Source organism: Nyctibius grandis, chromosome 1 (genome assembly GCF_013368605.1).
Source record: "Nyctibius grandis isolate bNycGra1 chromosome 1, bNycGra1.pri, whole genome shotgun sequence".
NCBI classification, from domain to species: Eukaryota; Metazoa; Chordata; class Aves; order Nyctibiiformes; family Nyctibiidae; genus Nyctibius; species Nyctibius grandis.
This window is the reverse complement of record NC_090658.1, coordinates 75027618-75042043: the sequence shown is the minus strand read 5'-3', so window position 1 is coordinate 75042043 and position 14426 is coordinate 75027618. Positions and strand designations below refer to the sequence as shown.

General features: G+C 41.5%; 1 protein-coding gene across 1 annotated transcript in view; it reads right to left on the bottom strand.

Moving 5' to 3' along the window:
• ROS1 (ROS proto-oncogene 1, receptor tyrosine kinase) overlaps positions 1-14426 on the bottom strand; it is an 84267-nt gene that overhangs the window by 5549 nt on the left and 64292 nt on the right. Inside the window, exon 43 of the mRNA XM_068405805.1 lies at positions 8203-8366. Coding sequence (XP_068261906.1) covers positions 8203-8366 — 164 coding nt within the window. The remainder of the gene's footprint in view (positions 1-8202; positions 8367-14426) is intronic.

Below are 14426 nucleotides of genomic sequence, written 5' to 3'. Positions count from 1 at the left end.
CGAGCCAAAAAATCTATGTAAAGATGTCAAGTTATGTAAATGCTTGCCTCTCATGTAAGTCAGCAAAGCAAGCAAATAATTTTTGCTCACTTAGTTATACGATAGATGGAGACAGAAGATACTTAAAATGAGCAACTGAGGAAAAAAATCATTCTATGTTGTGAAATTCCCTTCAAAATGTGAGAGCTAGAAGCACCACCAACACCCTGGGAAGCCATAAACCAACGCAGAGAATTCTGAATAATCTTTGGAAACCACTTCCAAAAAACATTAAGAATTCGAAGGAAGATAGAGAGAAGCTGGAGTGGGGAGGCAGGTCAGTATATTCATGAGATAGATATCATTCTTTTCTTTTTAGTTTTAACATTGCTAAAATTAGTTGATTGATGTATAGTCATGCTGGGTTATACGTGAGTAAATGCAGGATAAACCATGTGATGTGATCCCCTCAGATTTCACAAGCAAAGCCTGGCTGAGCCAACAAAACGCCCCGAGAGGAGGTGTCCAAGGCACACCTTCATGGCATCTGAAGTCTTGCTGGAGAGTCAACTCCAAATGCTTAAATCCTGAGACGTTGTATACACCGTAGACTGCTGCATAGTGTAGAGTTACCCACGTTCACTTTAAAGAACCTACCTCAGGGCGTGAGGCAGGATAGCTCTGTCAGTCCAGAGCTTTGTACAGGCTGAGAAGTACTCTGCTGAGAAGCAGGTTCCCACTGAGCTCTGTGGTCTCTCAGGTAGACTGCTTCCAATAACTAAAATGGCATGTTCAAAACTCAGCTCAGTACTTGCATAGATACCTGTCTCATGTCCTAAATGAACGTAGCTTTGACCTTGCTGGACACTTTTCCTATTAGTGGTGTGCTTAAAGCACAACATCTGAGCCAAACTGCAGGTAAATTAATTACAACACTTCTTCTCAGGGGCAGGCAGAAGCTTACTCTAGAGAGCCCTACATGAATTGACACAAGAAACTGTGATCGCCTGACTCATATTAGTATGAGGGATGGAGTTTGCTAGCTTAGCCTCCTCTGAGGAGACTGGCCCTAACCTGATAAAATCTGTGCTTCCCCCTTCCCAATCTCCGCATATCTGTCGGCTGCTTCCTGCCGGAGGGCAGCCACGGTGCCGAGCTGGGTCACGTATCCCTGCCTCACAATCGCAGAGTGTCTTTCCTTGCCTGCTCCGTAAGCTGTGTGGGCTCAGAACATGTTTTGAAGTCCTGCTTGGAAGGGTGCAAATTTTTATGATGTCTTGATAAACAGATGTTTTTTTGAGTGTTTAAGTTCAGAAGGTGACAACATATAAGAAATAAAAAAGCAGAAAAGCTGATTGGCAGAGACTGAACAAACTGATCTAGAGATACTGATCTTCTATTACAGCTATTTCAGGGCCAGCTCCTCAGCTAGCACAAATTAACAAAGCTCCATAGAAACCAGTGGGATACCACTGATTTACACCAGCTAAGTAGCCAGCTTGAGAAGTTACTAATTCTGGGTAACACAATCCTATACGATGCTTAACGCCTTCAATACGGTAAGGTATTTAGAAGTGCAGCCCTGTTTACTTTTTGCCACTAATATCCTCTTGCTTCTCTCGTACATATTCTGTGCTTTGTCCCTGCCACCCAATGTACATGGTAGGAAACAAGAGACTGGCTGACTTACTGGCATGGCTGAAAGGTGTACCCCACAGTGAACACATTCAAAAGCAGCGCTTGATGTCATATCTTTGTTAAGGGTGAAAAAGGTGACTATTGAACCCTGACTTCTCCACCTCAGCTATGTTGGTTAGCCCAAGGAGACAGTTCCTGTGTAGGGAGTATTTTCCTGTTACCTGCTGGCTGGCCACCTGGAGCTGGAGGTGCTGTGTTTCAGTTTCTGCACATTGCCAGTAAGAATATAAATAGAACAAACATATATCCGTTTTAATACTCCACTCTGTATTATATATCAGTGGAGATATATCTGTGTTTCCTGTCTAATGAAGCATATGATCTTGCATGATTTGAGAATGACTCACCATGCTTTGCTATTCCGTCAGACAGTCAAGGTGCTAAAAGTGAGAATTTTGCTCATCCTGCATTTCCACTGCACTAAACTGCTTGAAGCATTGACTACCTGTCTTTCTTCTTATTTTAATAGATTTTTCAGAGGTCAGTGGACTGAAACCTCTGTGTGAAAGAAGCTGTCTTGGGAAATACAGATATAAAGCTGTTTATTATCTTCTTATAATTTCTAATATAAGAACACCAAAAAAGTGTCCACATTTGCTGCAATACAATAAATAGGACAGCACCCTCTTCTCCAGGTCACAAAGCAAGATTCATTTTAATAAGTTTTAATCACCCAGATCTTACGTGTCCAGTTTAAGCTCCTTGCCTAGGCTGCCTTACCAATGTAAAGAGGAAGGAGGAATGAGTCCCTTTGTTGAGATGCTTATTTCACATCCTTACCTTTATCCAATAACATCCCTTGAACGTATCTACAACTCCCTGGTGACTGTCAAAGAGCCTAGACAGTCAGCGTAAATGCAGTGCCTAAGCCTTAGTTACTTATATCTGTACACCCATGCTACACAAACATCAGCTCTTATAACATCATATCATCTGATTTTTTTTCCTCAGTCCAAGGCCAAATATTAGCATGACTTTCCTTGCAGTATCATATGGCTCATGTGCGCTCTCTGGAATCAAACAGCATTTGTCTAGGGGACAAGTAAGAAACGATCACACCACCAAGTCCCCCTTTTCCTGCAGTGTTGTAACCACTCACTGTTTTGGAGGAAGCTTTTTCTCTGACCTCCACTGGCTTTGGGTCAGCCACTCACTAAGCTAAGTGGGGAAGAGGATTACTGAATTTCAGAAAAATACAAAGGAGACTAGGGACAAGGTTTTAAAAATGTCTCTTATCAACACATCTGCTTTGGAGGTGCTTCCGTTTGTCCAAGTGATTACTTTACGTTCAGAGAGGTGTGCAGAAGAGTTTTTAAAAGGCAGCTGGTTTTAGGAAAATAAACTGATGACTTACACAGGCAAAAGCAAACCAGTACTACTCAGTCAGCAGAGAGGGCAGACATATAATTAATGGTGAAACCACTGATTCCAGATTTTAATATCAAATCCCTTCAATACAAAGGTTTGCACTGAGATTTTTTTTTAAAAGGTGACATTTTTAGCAAATGCCTTAATTGCTGAAAAAAGTAAATTCACTAAGTCTGTGGCTTTGGAAAGTAAAGTAAAAAAAGGAAACATTACATAATTCTAACTGTTTTATCTTCCCACTTTTTTCAAGCAACATCTCCAGCTTAGGGATTTAGAAATGATGGGTTTGAGGCCAAATGTGTTTCCTTTTAGTCTTTAGTCTTTTGCCTTGCCTCTCGCCAGAGGAGCCACTTCTAACAGTAAGAGTGTGATGCTGTGACACAGCTTCTGAACAATTAGACGTTTTTTCCTTATAGGTCCAAACAGGACTGTGAGGAGCAGCACTGACAAGAATAGTCCTCCTGGGTCATAAAGGCAAGGAGCCACTCCAGCTGCTTAATGCCCAGTTGTCTGATGTTGGCAAAGACGTTTGCCAGAACAAACAGGTGTTTCCATCCATAAAGGGGCATGCTTGGGACCCGAAAAAATATAGTCCTGTCTTGTATGTACAAATGTAAAAAGTTATGTCTGAAAATAGATGGACTGGTTATTTTTACAGCAATGCAGGGCCATCCTGTTAGGATGCTGATTCATGACATTTCATTTGCACTTCTTGAAACTGGGGGAAGAACAGAGTATCTTTCAGCGATGAATGGGGACTCTGGGGATGGGGCCTCTGCTCAATCAATTCCCATTGGATTAAAAATCCACTGGTGTCTCAGTCCTCCAGCTGGATAGTCCTTCCCTCACTCAAAAAATGTTGTTAATGCTACTTAATGCCCATGATCAATGTCCTGGGAAAGCCTGTAAGAACAAGAAGGAAAAATGCTGAACTGGTAGACCCGTTTCTGCCCCTGAGTTTGCTTCCCTCCCCATCTGAGGCAGCAGTGCCAGCAGCTACCGGCATTGCTTAGGCATATTTATTGCCACTTGATGCCCCCTTTAGAAAGGTAACTTTTGCAATAGCAAAGCCGGCATCCCTTTTGCCATCTCCATGCTATCCTGTTAGCCTGCTGTCCAGATCACTAACACACTGTCTGTATTAGTTCACCTGCAATTGCAATCTGTGCGTCATATTGCACTGGCATTAAAGTTGTTGAGAAAACCTATTGTTTTCCAGCTTTCCCACCTATGAAATAGCACTAACAGCATGTACGGACCTGCTAAAGATGTGGCTACCTACAAGTAGGTAAGGCTCAACAGAATTTGAAAGATGTATGATTCCATGTAGGCCTAGTTATTCTGAAGTCTGTCATTTCAGTTTGCTTGACATCTGGCTCTTTCCTTTGGAACCAAGCCTTCTGGTGAGAGCAAGCATTTCTTGGCGAAAGGCTCATGACTGGAGTATCATTACACACAAAGGCCAATGACCATGTAATATTTTTGGAAAATGTTGTCCAGGACAATCCATCATGGAAGAGTCCTTTGGATTATTTGTTTTGGCTGTCATCTTTCTACTACTACTACAAACACAAGAAGTACTTCACTTAGTCCCAGCTAAAAATGAATGCAAATTTTAAAAATCTCTTACTTACTGCACAGTGTTTTACAAATCACAAACTGAGACATACTCAATGCCCCAAACTGTTTATGGCAGAGTCATAACACAGCACGCATTTTAGTCTGGAAGCTCTACCAGAACCCAAATTACTGGTTTTTGCTTAAACCAATTGCACTCCTGGAGACCACGTTTCACTGAACTCAGTTGCACGAGATTTACATCGCAGGCAGAAAAACTGTTGAATTCATTTAAGACTGGAGAGCTACAGAAAACTGACATACATATGTCTCTGATCAGATAATCCAGCAACATCACCAGGACTCTAGGCATTTAGTTGAGTATGCAGCATAACATTTTAATGGGCTTATAAAAGCTGTACTTGGGGAAAGAGGCAGGTAACCTACAGGTGAACTATGAATATATGGGGAAATAAGTATGTGCATTATAGAGACATGTAAAGAGCTTATCAAGTGTTTAGTCTTTTAAAATACATTTAAATGAAAGGATGATATGTAGATGAATAAAATTCAAGTTACAGTGTTTCCTGATGGGCATTCCCTGTATGAAAATCACCAAGTGAGCCTGAGGAGAAGTTAAGGAAGAGTTTCAAGAACTGAAGCATGAAAACATTGAATGGAAGCATGAAAACAGTTGCTTTGTCTTCCTATCACAATGCAGATCCATCAGTGGGTCTGTGGCAACAACAGCTGGGCAGAGCCTATGGAAAGGGAAGAGTGGGGGAAGTCACAAGAGGGAACAGGGCAGCCGGTGGGCAAAAGAGCTTACTCTCTCAGGGAGAGAGTGTGCCAAGAAAACAGGCTGGCTCTGAGATGTATTGCCAAAGCTCTGCCTGCATTGAATTTCCCTGCTTACCACAATGGGACAGATTTTACCAACTAGATTTAATGGACTCTGATTTAAAAAGTGAGCACCGCCAACAGATTCCCTAAATATAACGTATATTATGGACTACCCTAAAAGTCCATTATACAACAACATTTTCTGTAGTAAGCTGCTTTTTCAAATTTTAACCATTCAAACTGAAACTTTTAATGGAAGCCTCGATCCATATTTTTCTTTTCAATAACCTGGCCATTTCTAAGAATGCTACTTTTGTCCCTGGTAAACAAATAAAGCAATAACTTTTTCTCTGTGACCTCTACTGTCTGGCAGAACCTGAAACTTTGGCAAAATAATGGTTTATACATTAAGAATATATATTTGTCATCCCAATGAAAGTAATTATTTGCTTAGATTGAGCAAGTTAACAGCAGGGGAAAGATCATACTAAGCAAAGACTTGCACTGAAACTAAAATCCTTGCATGTTACATCTGTGCCAGGCCTGCTCCACCAAATGGACAGCCTCCTATATTCCAGCCTCTTTCCCCAACTCCAAGCAGCAGAAGGTCAGGCTCGTATTTAAAAGTTTCAGCCCTGCTAAGGATTTTAACAGATATTGACATAATGCCACAAGAATTTAACTCACTTAGTTTTCATGTCCCTGCTGCCCATGGGCTTAGGGAGTGCAGAGTAAAGATGTCTAAGCTAGGAAACCATACTAGCTCAGGAGTAGGTGCAAACAGTCAAATCAGTATAGTCCTGTGTCCAGTGGATGTTGTGTTCCTGTAGTAATCTGAAAATTAAACATCTAGTCCAAGATGCTGTATCCAAGTCGAATATGGCAAGCCACCTAGATTCCAGACATCATCAGTAGAGAGAATGGCAAAAGTTGACCCCTTTCATGCTATGATACATGCCTAAAACATAGGAGTTGTCACTCTCTGGAGATGTCTGTTTCTGTTCATGGCTACAGAGATATCTAGAAGAGTATCTTAGACAAGACTCCTAGCTTCTAGACAGCTGCATTTAGGTGAGATGATAAAGTCCATCCAAAGTGTAAGGCCTATTAGCTTGGGCATAGTGCCTAATTAATTGGCTGTACTCCTTTCCTGAGCTAATGCCAGGCTTAGATTTGTGCCAGATTAAGTATCTCTTTCCTGAACTCCACTATTCAGAGCAAAGATGCCCTTAAAGAAACTAGGAAGTTACGCTACGTGCAAACACACAGAGCTTTTCATTATAGCATAAGGGTGCAAAATCACCTGCTAAAAAAGCACAAAATGATAGGTTATCAGGGCTGGCTTACTTTGGTCCCATCATGTCTTGATAAAGTCTTTCATCTTGTAATGACATAAACATGTCGTGCATAGACTGGATCTGACATAGAAAGAAATCACGATGGGGACAAACTGACATTTGTAAAGCTACACCAAATGATAAAGATTAGCAAAATATCAAATAGACTACCATTAACTGAGCATTGGACAATGCCAGTGAATTGAATACAGGTAGAGTCCTGTAGAAAAATGACTACATAGTTGTGTAACTGAGTACTGTGTCATTCTGGAATAGATCAGGAAGTTTTTAGAAAATCACAAAATATTGATGTATTAAAACTGTTTATGAAGCAGGGTGAGTTCAAAGGTCATCAACATTTTGTGAAGAAAAAAGAAAACCAAAACCAAAACAAAGCCTTTAGATATCTTAGAAACAACTAGGTTTTGCTTTTTTAGAATGGAAAGTAATTCTTTTAATAAGAAATATTTTTCATTAGAAAACCATAGAACACAAACCATTTAAATTAAAAAAAAACCAACCCCACCCTGTGAAATAAAAATGAAATAATTCAACTGATAAAATTTTTATTTTTGCAGATTTTCAGATCACATTGTTTACTAAGACTTCACTTTTTCCTCAAGATGTATCCAGTCAGGAATTACTACAGGATGTGAAAAGCTTCTTATTCTGGCCCAGTCAGGATGTTAATTTCCATGATTAGAATATTTGAATCACAGCTGCACAGACAACTTCAAATTTAGCATCGCCTATTTTTTTTTTAAATTCCTGTCTTCACAACCTTAAGAATGTTCTTATATAAGAACATTTTTGTTGTGTCCCATGTCTTAAGTATATCTTCCATAACATCACCTAGTTTTATTCATTCACAGTGTGCAGAGCACAGGCATGATGTGACTCCTGGCTGGAGCTGTCACAGTTCAGACTAGGATAAAGGCTGCCTTACTTAGGTACCTAATTTACGCCTCACTTTCAGGCAACTACTGAATCAAAACTCCTAAACTAAGTGCCTAACTGCCATGTTTGGCTGATGGAGAGGGAGTAGATGCCTTTGAAATTGGAACAGATTTCCACCCAGAAGCCTTCTAAAGCTTTCCTGGCTATACAAGGATCTTAAGCATTTATTTTAGCAGAACAGGGACATGAAGTATCAAAAATTTAGATGCAAGCTGGATATCTGTGAGGCAGGCTCAGTTGCAACCTCATAGGGGTCTTTTTGCTTTGTAATCTTATATGAGCTTTACCTAATTGCACCTAATGAATCTTTACAAGTTCATTATGAGAGAGGCAAATCTTTGCTGTTCCCATTTTATAGGCAGAGTATTTGAGGCAGTGACAAATGCAATGAAAAGAACTGCTGAATCCCACTTTGTTCACAGGGAAGAGGCCATGGGGACAGCAGGTGCTGGCCCAGACTCACCTTCAAAAGCTTGGTTGATGACTCCAGTTGCTGCCTCTTTGTCTTCAAGGTAGTAGATGAAGGGCAGTGGAGAGTGTCTTATCTCTTGCAGTTTGTCCTGAATACAAGAGAAAGTAGGTCTGTTGTGAGGTTCTTGGGCCCAGCATCTTGTCATTAAATCACATCTGGAAAAAAAAATTGTTAAGATGCAAACATTAAAGATAATAGAATCATTCGTCTCAACACTTACCATTAAATCATCTGAGAACCAAGTCTGGCCTAGATTTTCAACTTCTGAAAACTTTATATGTGGTACAAAGATTATCATCAGCTGCTGAGGGAAGGAAAAGCAGGTTAAAGACCAGTTGTCAGGAATACTCACTATGAATGCTTTTAATTTTTCAAAGATGGATATTTTTGGGATTGGGAGCAGCTATAACAAAAAAAAAGGCACATTTACCATTAATCACAGAATCACAGAATCAACCAGGTTGGAAGAGACCTCTGGGATCATCGAGTCCAACCGTTGCCCTGACACCACTCTGTCAACTAGACCATGGCACTAAGTGCCATGTCCAGTCTTTTCTTAAACACATCCAGAGATGGTGACTCCACCACCTCCCTGGGCAGCTCATTCCAATGTCTAATGACCCTTTCTGAGAAGAAATTCTTCCTAATGTCCAACCTGAACCTCCCCTGGCAAAGCTCGAGGCTGTGCCCTCTTGTCCTATCGCTAGTTGCGTGGGAGAAGAGGCCAACTCCCACTTCACTACAACCTCCCTTCAGGTAGTTGTAGACTGCAATAAGGTCACCTCTGAGCCTCCTCTTCTCCAGGCTAAACAACCCCAGCTCCCTCAGCCGTTCCTCGTAGGTCAGACCCTCCAGACCCTTCACCAGCTTGGTCGCCCTCCTCTGGACTTGCTCCAACACCTCAACATCTTTCTTGAAGTGCAGGGCCCAGAACTGAACACAGTACTCAAGATGCGGCCTCACCAGTGCCGAGTAGAGAGGGATGATCACTTCCCTAGACCGGCTGGCTACACTATTCCTAACAGAGGCCAGGATGCCATTGGCCTTCTTGGCCACCTGGGCACACTGCTGGCTCATGTTTAGCTGGCTGTCGATCAGCACCCCCAGGTCTCTTTCCACCAGGCCGCTTTCTAACCACTCTTCCCCCAGCCTGTAGAGCTGCATGGGGTTGTTGTGGCCGAAGTGTAAGACCCGGCACTTGTTGTTGAACCTCATGCCGTTGGTCTCGGCCCATCTATCTAACCTGTCCAGATCCCTCTGTAGGGCCTTCCTACCCTCCAGCAGATCGACACTCCCACTCAGCTTGGTGTCATCTGCAAATTTGCTGAGGGTGCACTCAATCCCTCCGTCTAGATCATCTATAAAGATATTGAACAGCACCGGCCCCAGAACTGAGCCCTGGGGAACACCGCTAATGACCGGCCGCCAGTTGGACTTTACCCCATTCACCACCACTCTCTGGGCTCGGCCATCCAGCCAGTTAGGGGAAGTTCAAGGCAAACACTCCAGCACAGAAAGGGTTAATTTAGACTTCTGCCTCCAGACCACAACAAATAGGAGTAAGTTTTCCCGTCAAAGGCAAAAATGGTATGAGTTTCCCCTGGGTGCAGGGATCGTAGCCCACCCTGCACAACACTATCTGTGCCATTCAATGGAAAACTGCCCCTCTTGTTTGTCTAAAGGATAGGGCTGATTTATATTGCTTACTCAAGGTGAGTCCAGGCTACACAAAACCAAATCCTACAAAAGCCAGGGGGAGCCAGGCTGAAAACCAAAACACAGCCAGCACCTGGACACGCTAGTGTTGGGAGTGGAGAGAGGTCTTAGAGTCTCAAAACCCAAGAGCAGCGTTTGAGCAGCCAGTGAAAGGTCGGTTCAGGAAGCTGCTACTGGAATGCTGAGTATTCACCTCTAAGCCCTAAGTTCAAATCCTCCCCTGACAAACAGCCTCTCAGACCTGCTGCTATGTGATACCAGGCATTACTGAGTTACGTGAAATGAATTGGCTTGCTCAGATCCTCACTTATCCATCTTAAAAAGGAGGCTGCTATCCTTCACCACAATTGGGTATTTTACAAAACCCTCGGTGACAGGTGGGAGAAATCTCTTGACTTCTGATTTTTCACTGATATTTTCATTAAAATATTGGCACTGGGTTAGAAACATGAGTAGAAAAATTGTTTCACTTTTCTTGACCTGTATCATATGGTTGTGAAGCTGAACAGAATGATCCTGTTTTTTCAACAGGATCTAATGAAATCTTGAAAATCCATTTTAAGAATCTAAAAAGTGGTAGTAACTTCCTAACACTCTGAATCACTTCATCTGCTTACTTTCAGGTGTACTGGTTACTGATAACACTGGACATATAGATGGAAAATTACTGAATAGGACTCAAAATGAGGTGAAATAACTCTGTCTTTCCTTCTGCTGCCAGCAAAGTGTCTTGTCACCTTGAATTGGAAAGCCAGACTTGGATGCTGGAAGCCAAACAACCTGCTTTCTGGTCATGCTGGTTGGTAGGATATCCAAGAAGAAAACACAAGTTCAGGTACTGTGCTCCACCAGGTTAGCACTTGGGCTCTCATGAGCATAACCTTGTGCAAGGTGTAACAATGAAGTAAAAGAGATGACTGAGTACGCTGCTCCTCTAACGGAAAGAAAAACTAACAGCCATAGACCAACAGAGGAAGGAAAAAACAGGAAATTATACATAAGTCATAGACTCATAGAATGATTTGAGTTGGACCTTCAATGACCATCTAGTCCAAACCCCCTGCCGTGGGCACGGACACCTTTCCACTAGATCAGGTTGCTCAAAGCCCCATCCAACCTGACTTTGAACACGGCCAGGGAGGGGGCATCCACAACTTCTCTGGGCAACCTGTTCCAGTGTTTCACCACCCTCACAGTAAAAAAATCTCATCCATCTAAATCTACCCTCTTTTCATTTATGAAACAAGAACATGACAAATGTGGATTCTGAATTCCTTCTGTATTCCTAAAACTAATTGCTGTCTTTTTAAATAACTATTTTTATTGGACAACATGCTTTATAAAGCCATTCAGTTTTGTTATTGAGTGGGGATATTCATTGTTGCCAAAACATTCAGAACTGGAATTTTTGCATTATAATTATATTCCATATTCTTATTTCCTAAATCAAATTAGTTGCTGGTTGGCTTAAAATATTAATACCAGATAGAACTGATATTGTTCACAAAGTATTTAACTGAGACACGCTTTAGATCTCTAATGACAAAAAATTTCACGCTGTCTCAGAATATACCTGCAAATTTTGCACAGACAGCTATTTGTGGCGTGATATTTAGCTTTCAAGGCATGTTGTGACACCCAAAGTTTTAAGTCACATGGTATAAACTTTCACTAGCCCAGAAATGCATCAGCATGAGACTAGTCAGGAGAGTGAAAGCCAGGTTAGTATGCCAAGATGTACATGAATGACAGCTTGAGCACATTCCTATATTTTCTTGGGAGCCAAACATGAGCTAGCAAGTACTGCATTGCTTCACTGTGAGGAAGAGACTCAGAAGATTCCCCTGCTTCACAGGGAAAGCCTTTCAGGAAGAAATTAAAAATAGCAGATCCAAACACAACATCAGCCTGAGGCTTATGTTAGGTTTAAGAACTAGACTGTACACCTAGATATACAGCTACACACCTACATTTCACAACTGTGTTATATCTGGGTGGGACAACTGGTAAGCATATGTCCAATAGAGCTGCATACATGGGGCAAAAAAGAATTAAGAGCCTGGAAAACTAAATAACTAATATTCATTATCTAATATTGGAGGCTGAAAGCGAACAATTCCCGAAATGTGCTTTAGTGCACAGAAGCTACAGGACATTACCAGTTTTCTCTCACACAAGACGGAAAATACAAATGATGTGGGGATTTTCTTAAAAGAGAAAATCTGTTGGGGTGAAGAAGAGCCTCTGCTTTCATCTGATGCATTCTGAGCAAGCCCTTCTTCTTTCCCACCCTTCAAATCCCTCCAGGAGGACATTCCCAGAACCAAATAGCAAAAGCTCTTAGTTACCAAACTAAACTTGCTTCATCAAACTCAGTTGTGTAGCTTTGCATGGGAGTGAGCATTTGTTGGAACCGCAGCTTCAAGTCAGCAAGTGGTACCACGCTTGTACAAATTCTCCTGATTGCAATCCACAGGCTTTCAGAATCTATGTTAACTTAGCTCAGTTCAGTCCAAACTTTGGCATCACACCCAGGTGGCTGTGCCAGGTGTGGATCTCTGACTGCAAAAGTAGTGCCATTCATATGTCTAATTCATATTTCAATAAATGTGGCTAATTCATAGATCCCCAAACCCCTTTTCCAATTCATTACCAAGATTTATGTATCCACACTTCTTTGGGGGAAAGCAGATGATTACTCCCTGGAGTAACATCTTGTGGAGGTCAGCGGTAGAATTTCTCCCCCCTGCCAAAAAAAAAAACCAATCCCACTTCCTTAATGCTTTTACACCCCAAGGTTTCTATGTCAGCCCTACTTGCCTTTGCAGTGTAAGCCTACCACAGATTCCTAAACCCTTGTCAGCTGAAGTAGTTTGGCCTTTGAACTCTCTTCCTATCAGTGATGGCTTGTTTTGTTAAATGACAATGAGCAAGCCAAAGTGCCGAGGAGACAGTTACTGACTGCTGATGTCCTGATGCAGGTTCAAAACTACGAGAAGGGAAGCAGGAATGTCAAGAATCCCAGCGTGCCATTAATGACCTAGCAAAGTATCAAAAAGCTATTTACGCTACTGACAGAAGCTGCATGCAGGTGCTGAGTGTTCACCAAATGAGATAAAAGATGGTACAAAAGTCTAAGAATCCATTCAGCCCTTTGGCTTTCAAAAACTACGTTACTGCTATTAGGCCCTGATTCTACAAGTTGCAACAGGCAGACCAGCGTTTAAGCCCAACCTGCTATGCTAATTTTAAGATCTGGGACCTTAAAAATTACTTCAAACAAAGTTTTCTTGATTCTTCTGAAGATCTGGTCACTCATTTTAAAGGCAACTTATGAGCCTTTGTGTGAGTTTGAATATCAAATTATCACATGGATATACATTACCTCCTATGCTTTTTTTATTCATAAGACAGCTGTCAGGAATTTTTTGAGGAAAACTTTTTCAGCAGAAAATATTGAAATTGAAATTGCTTTGGGCTCTCATTTGTGCTGTGGCTTCCAGCTTTCGCTCTGTTCTTAAAACAAAATCTTAATCTCTTCAGTTCTTCAGTTCCTCCAAGTGCTAAAGCTTACCTTTTTTTTGTTGGTAATATGGTATTTCAGCTCTGGAACTCAGAGCATGGTAACTGATGTGAGACCTATTACAGAGACTGGGCTTGCCAATCAGAATTATTCTCAAGCCATTTCCTCAGCCTCAGGAGTAAGAATTGTGCACTTTAAGTAGCCTCTCCTTCCATTTGTAGGACCAGTTGTCAAGTGCATCGCTGTGACTCTTATGCAGAATGGGTGGTATAGGAATTGAGATATGAAATTAGACAATACTGAGTGATCACTGGGCTCAGGTTCAACTTCCTCCCTTATATACTTATAGCTAGTATGGGTGTGATCCACTGTATGTACTCATTTTATTCTTTTACTTGCAAGAATTTTGCAATTAAACCTGAATTTTGTGCTCAAGAGGAAGTTGAAAATTGAAAGCTTTGTTTATGCAGCTCAACTAAAGACTAACCAGAAGTGCAGACTTCCCTTTTCCTGTATTGCTTCAGCTTTTCTTACTGGCTTTTGTAGGAGTTATATCTGCAAAGAGAGAAGGGTTTATTTTCCACATATGTTCTAATATTAGCCTAATTCCTGTGGCTACCAATGAGAAAGCCAGTTATATCTGCTATAGCAGGCGTGTGGTGTACAGGGACTAGTAAATTCTTTCTTAAAGCCATCTTAACTTTTAACCAATACCATCAGGTACTCTCAGCCTGTTATCACATTACTACCAGATTCATGCCCAAGGCTGACTTTATATTATCTCTGAAATCATGTTTAAAAGACCAATATCCACCTTTCAACTTCAACACTTAAGATCTTACTCACAGGCTGCACTACTGGATGATTAGTAGCAGACTGGCAGCTACAAGTGCTAGCTGTTTTACCTGAAAAGAAACATAGAGGATGTTGAACTCTGTGTGGGCATAAGTAGCATTGAAAGTTATGACCGCCTAGG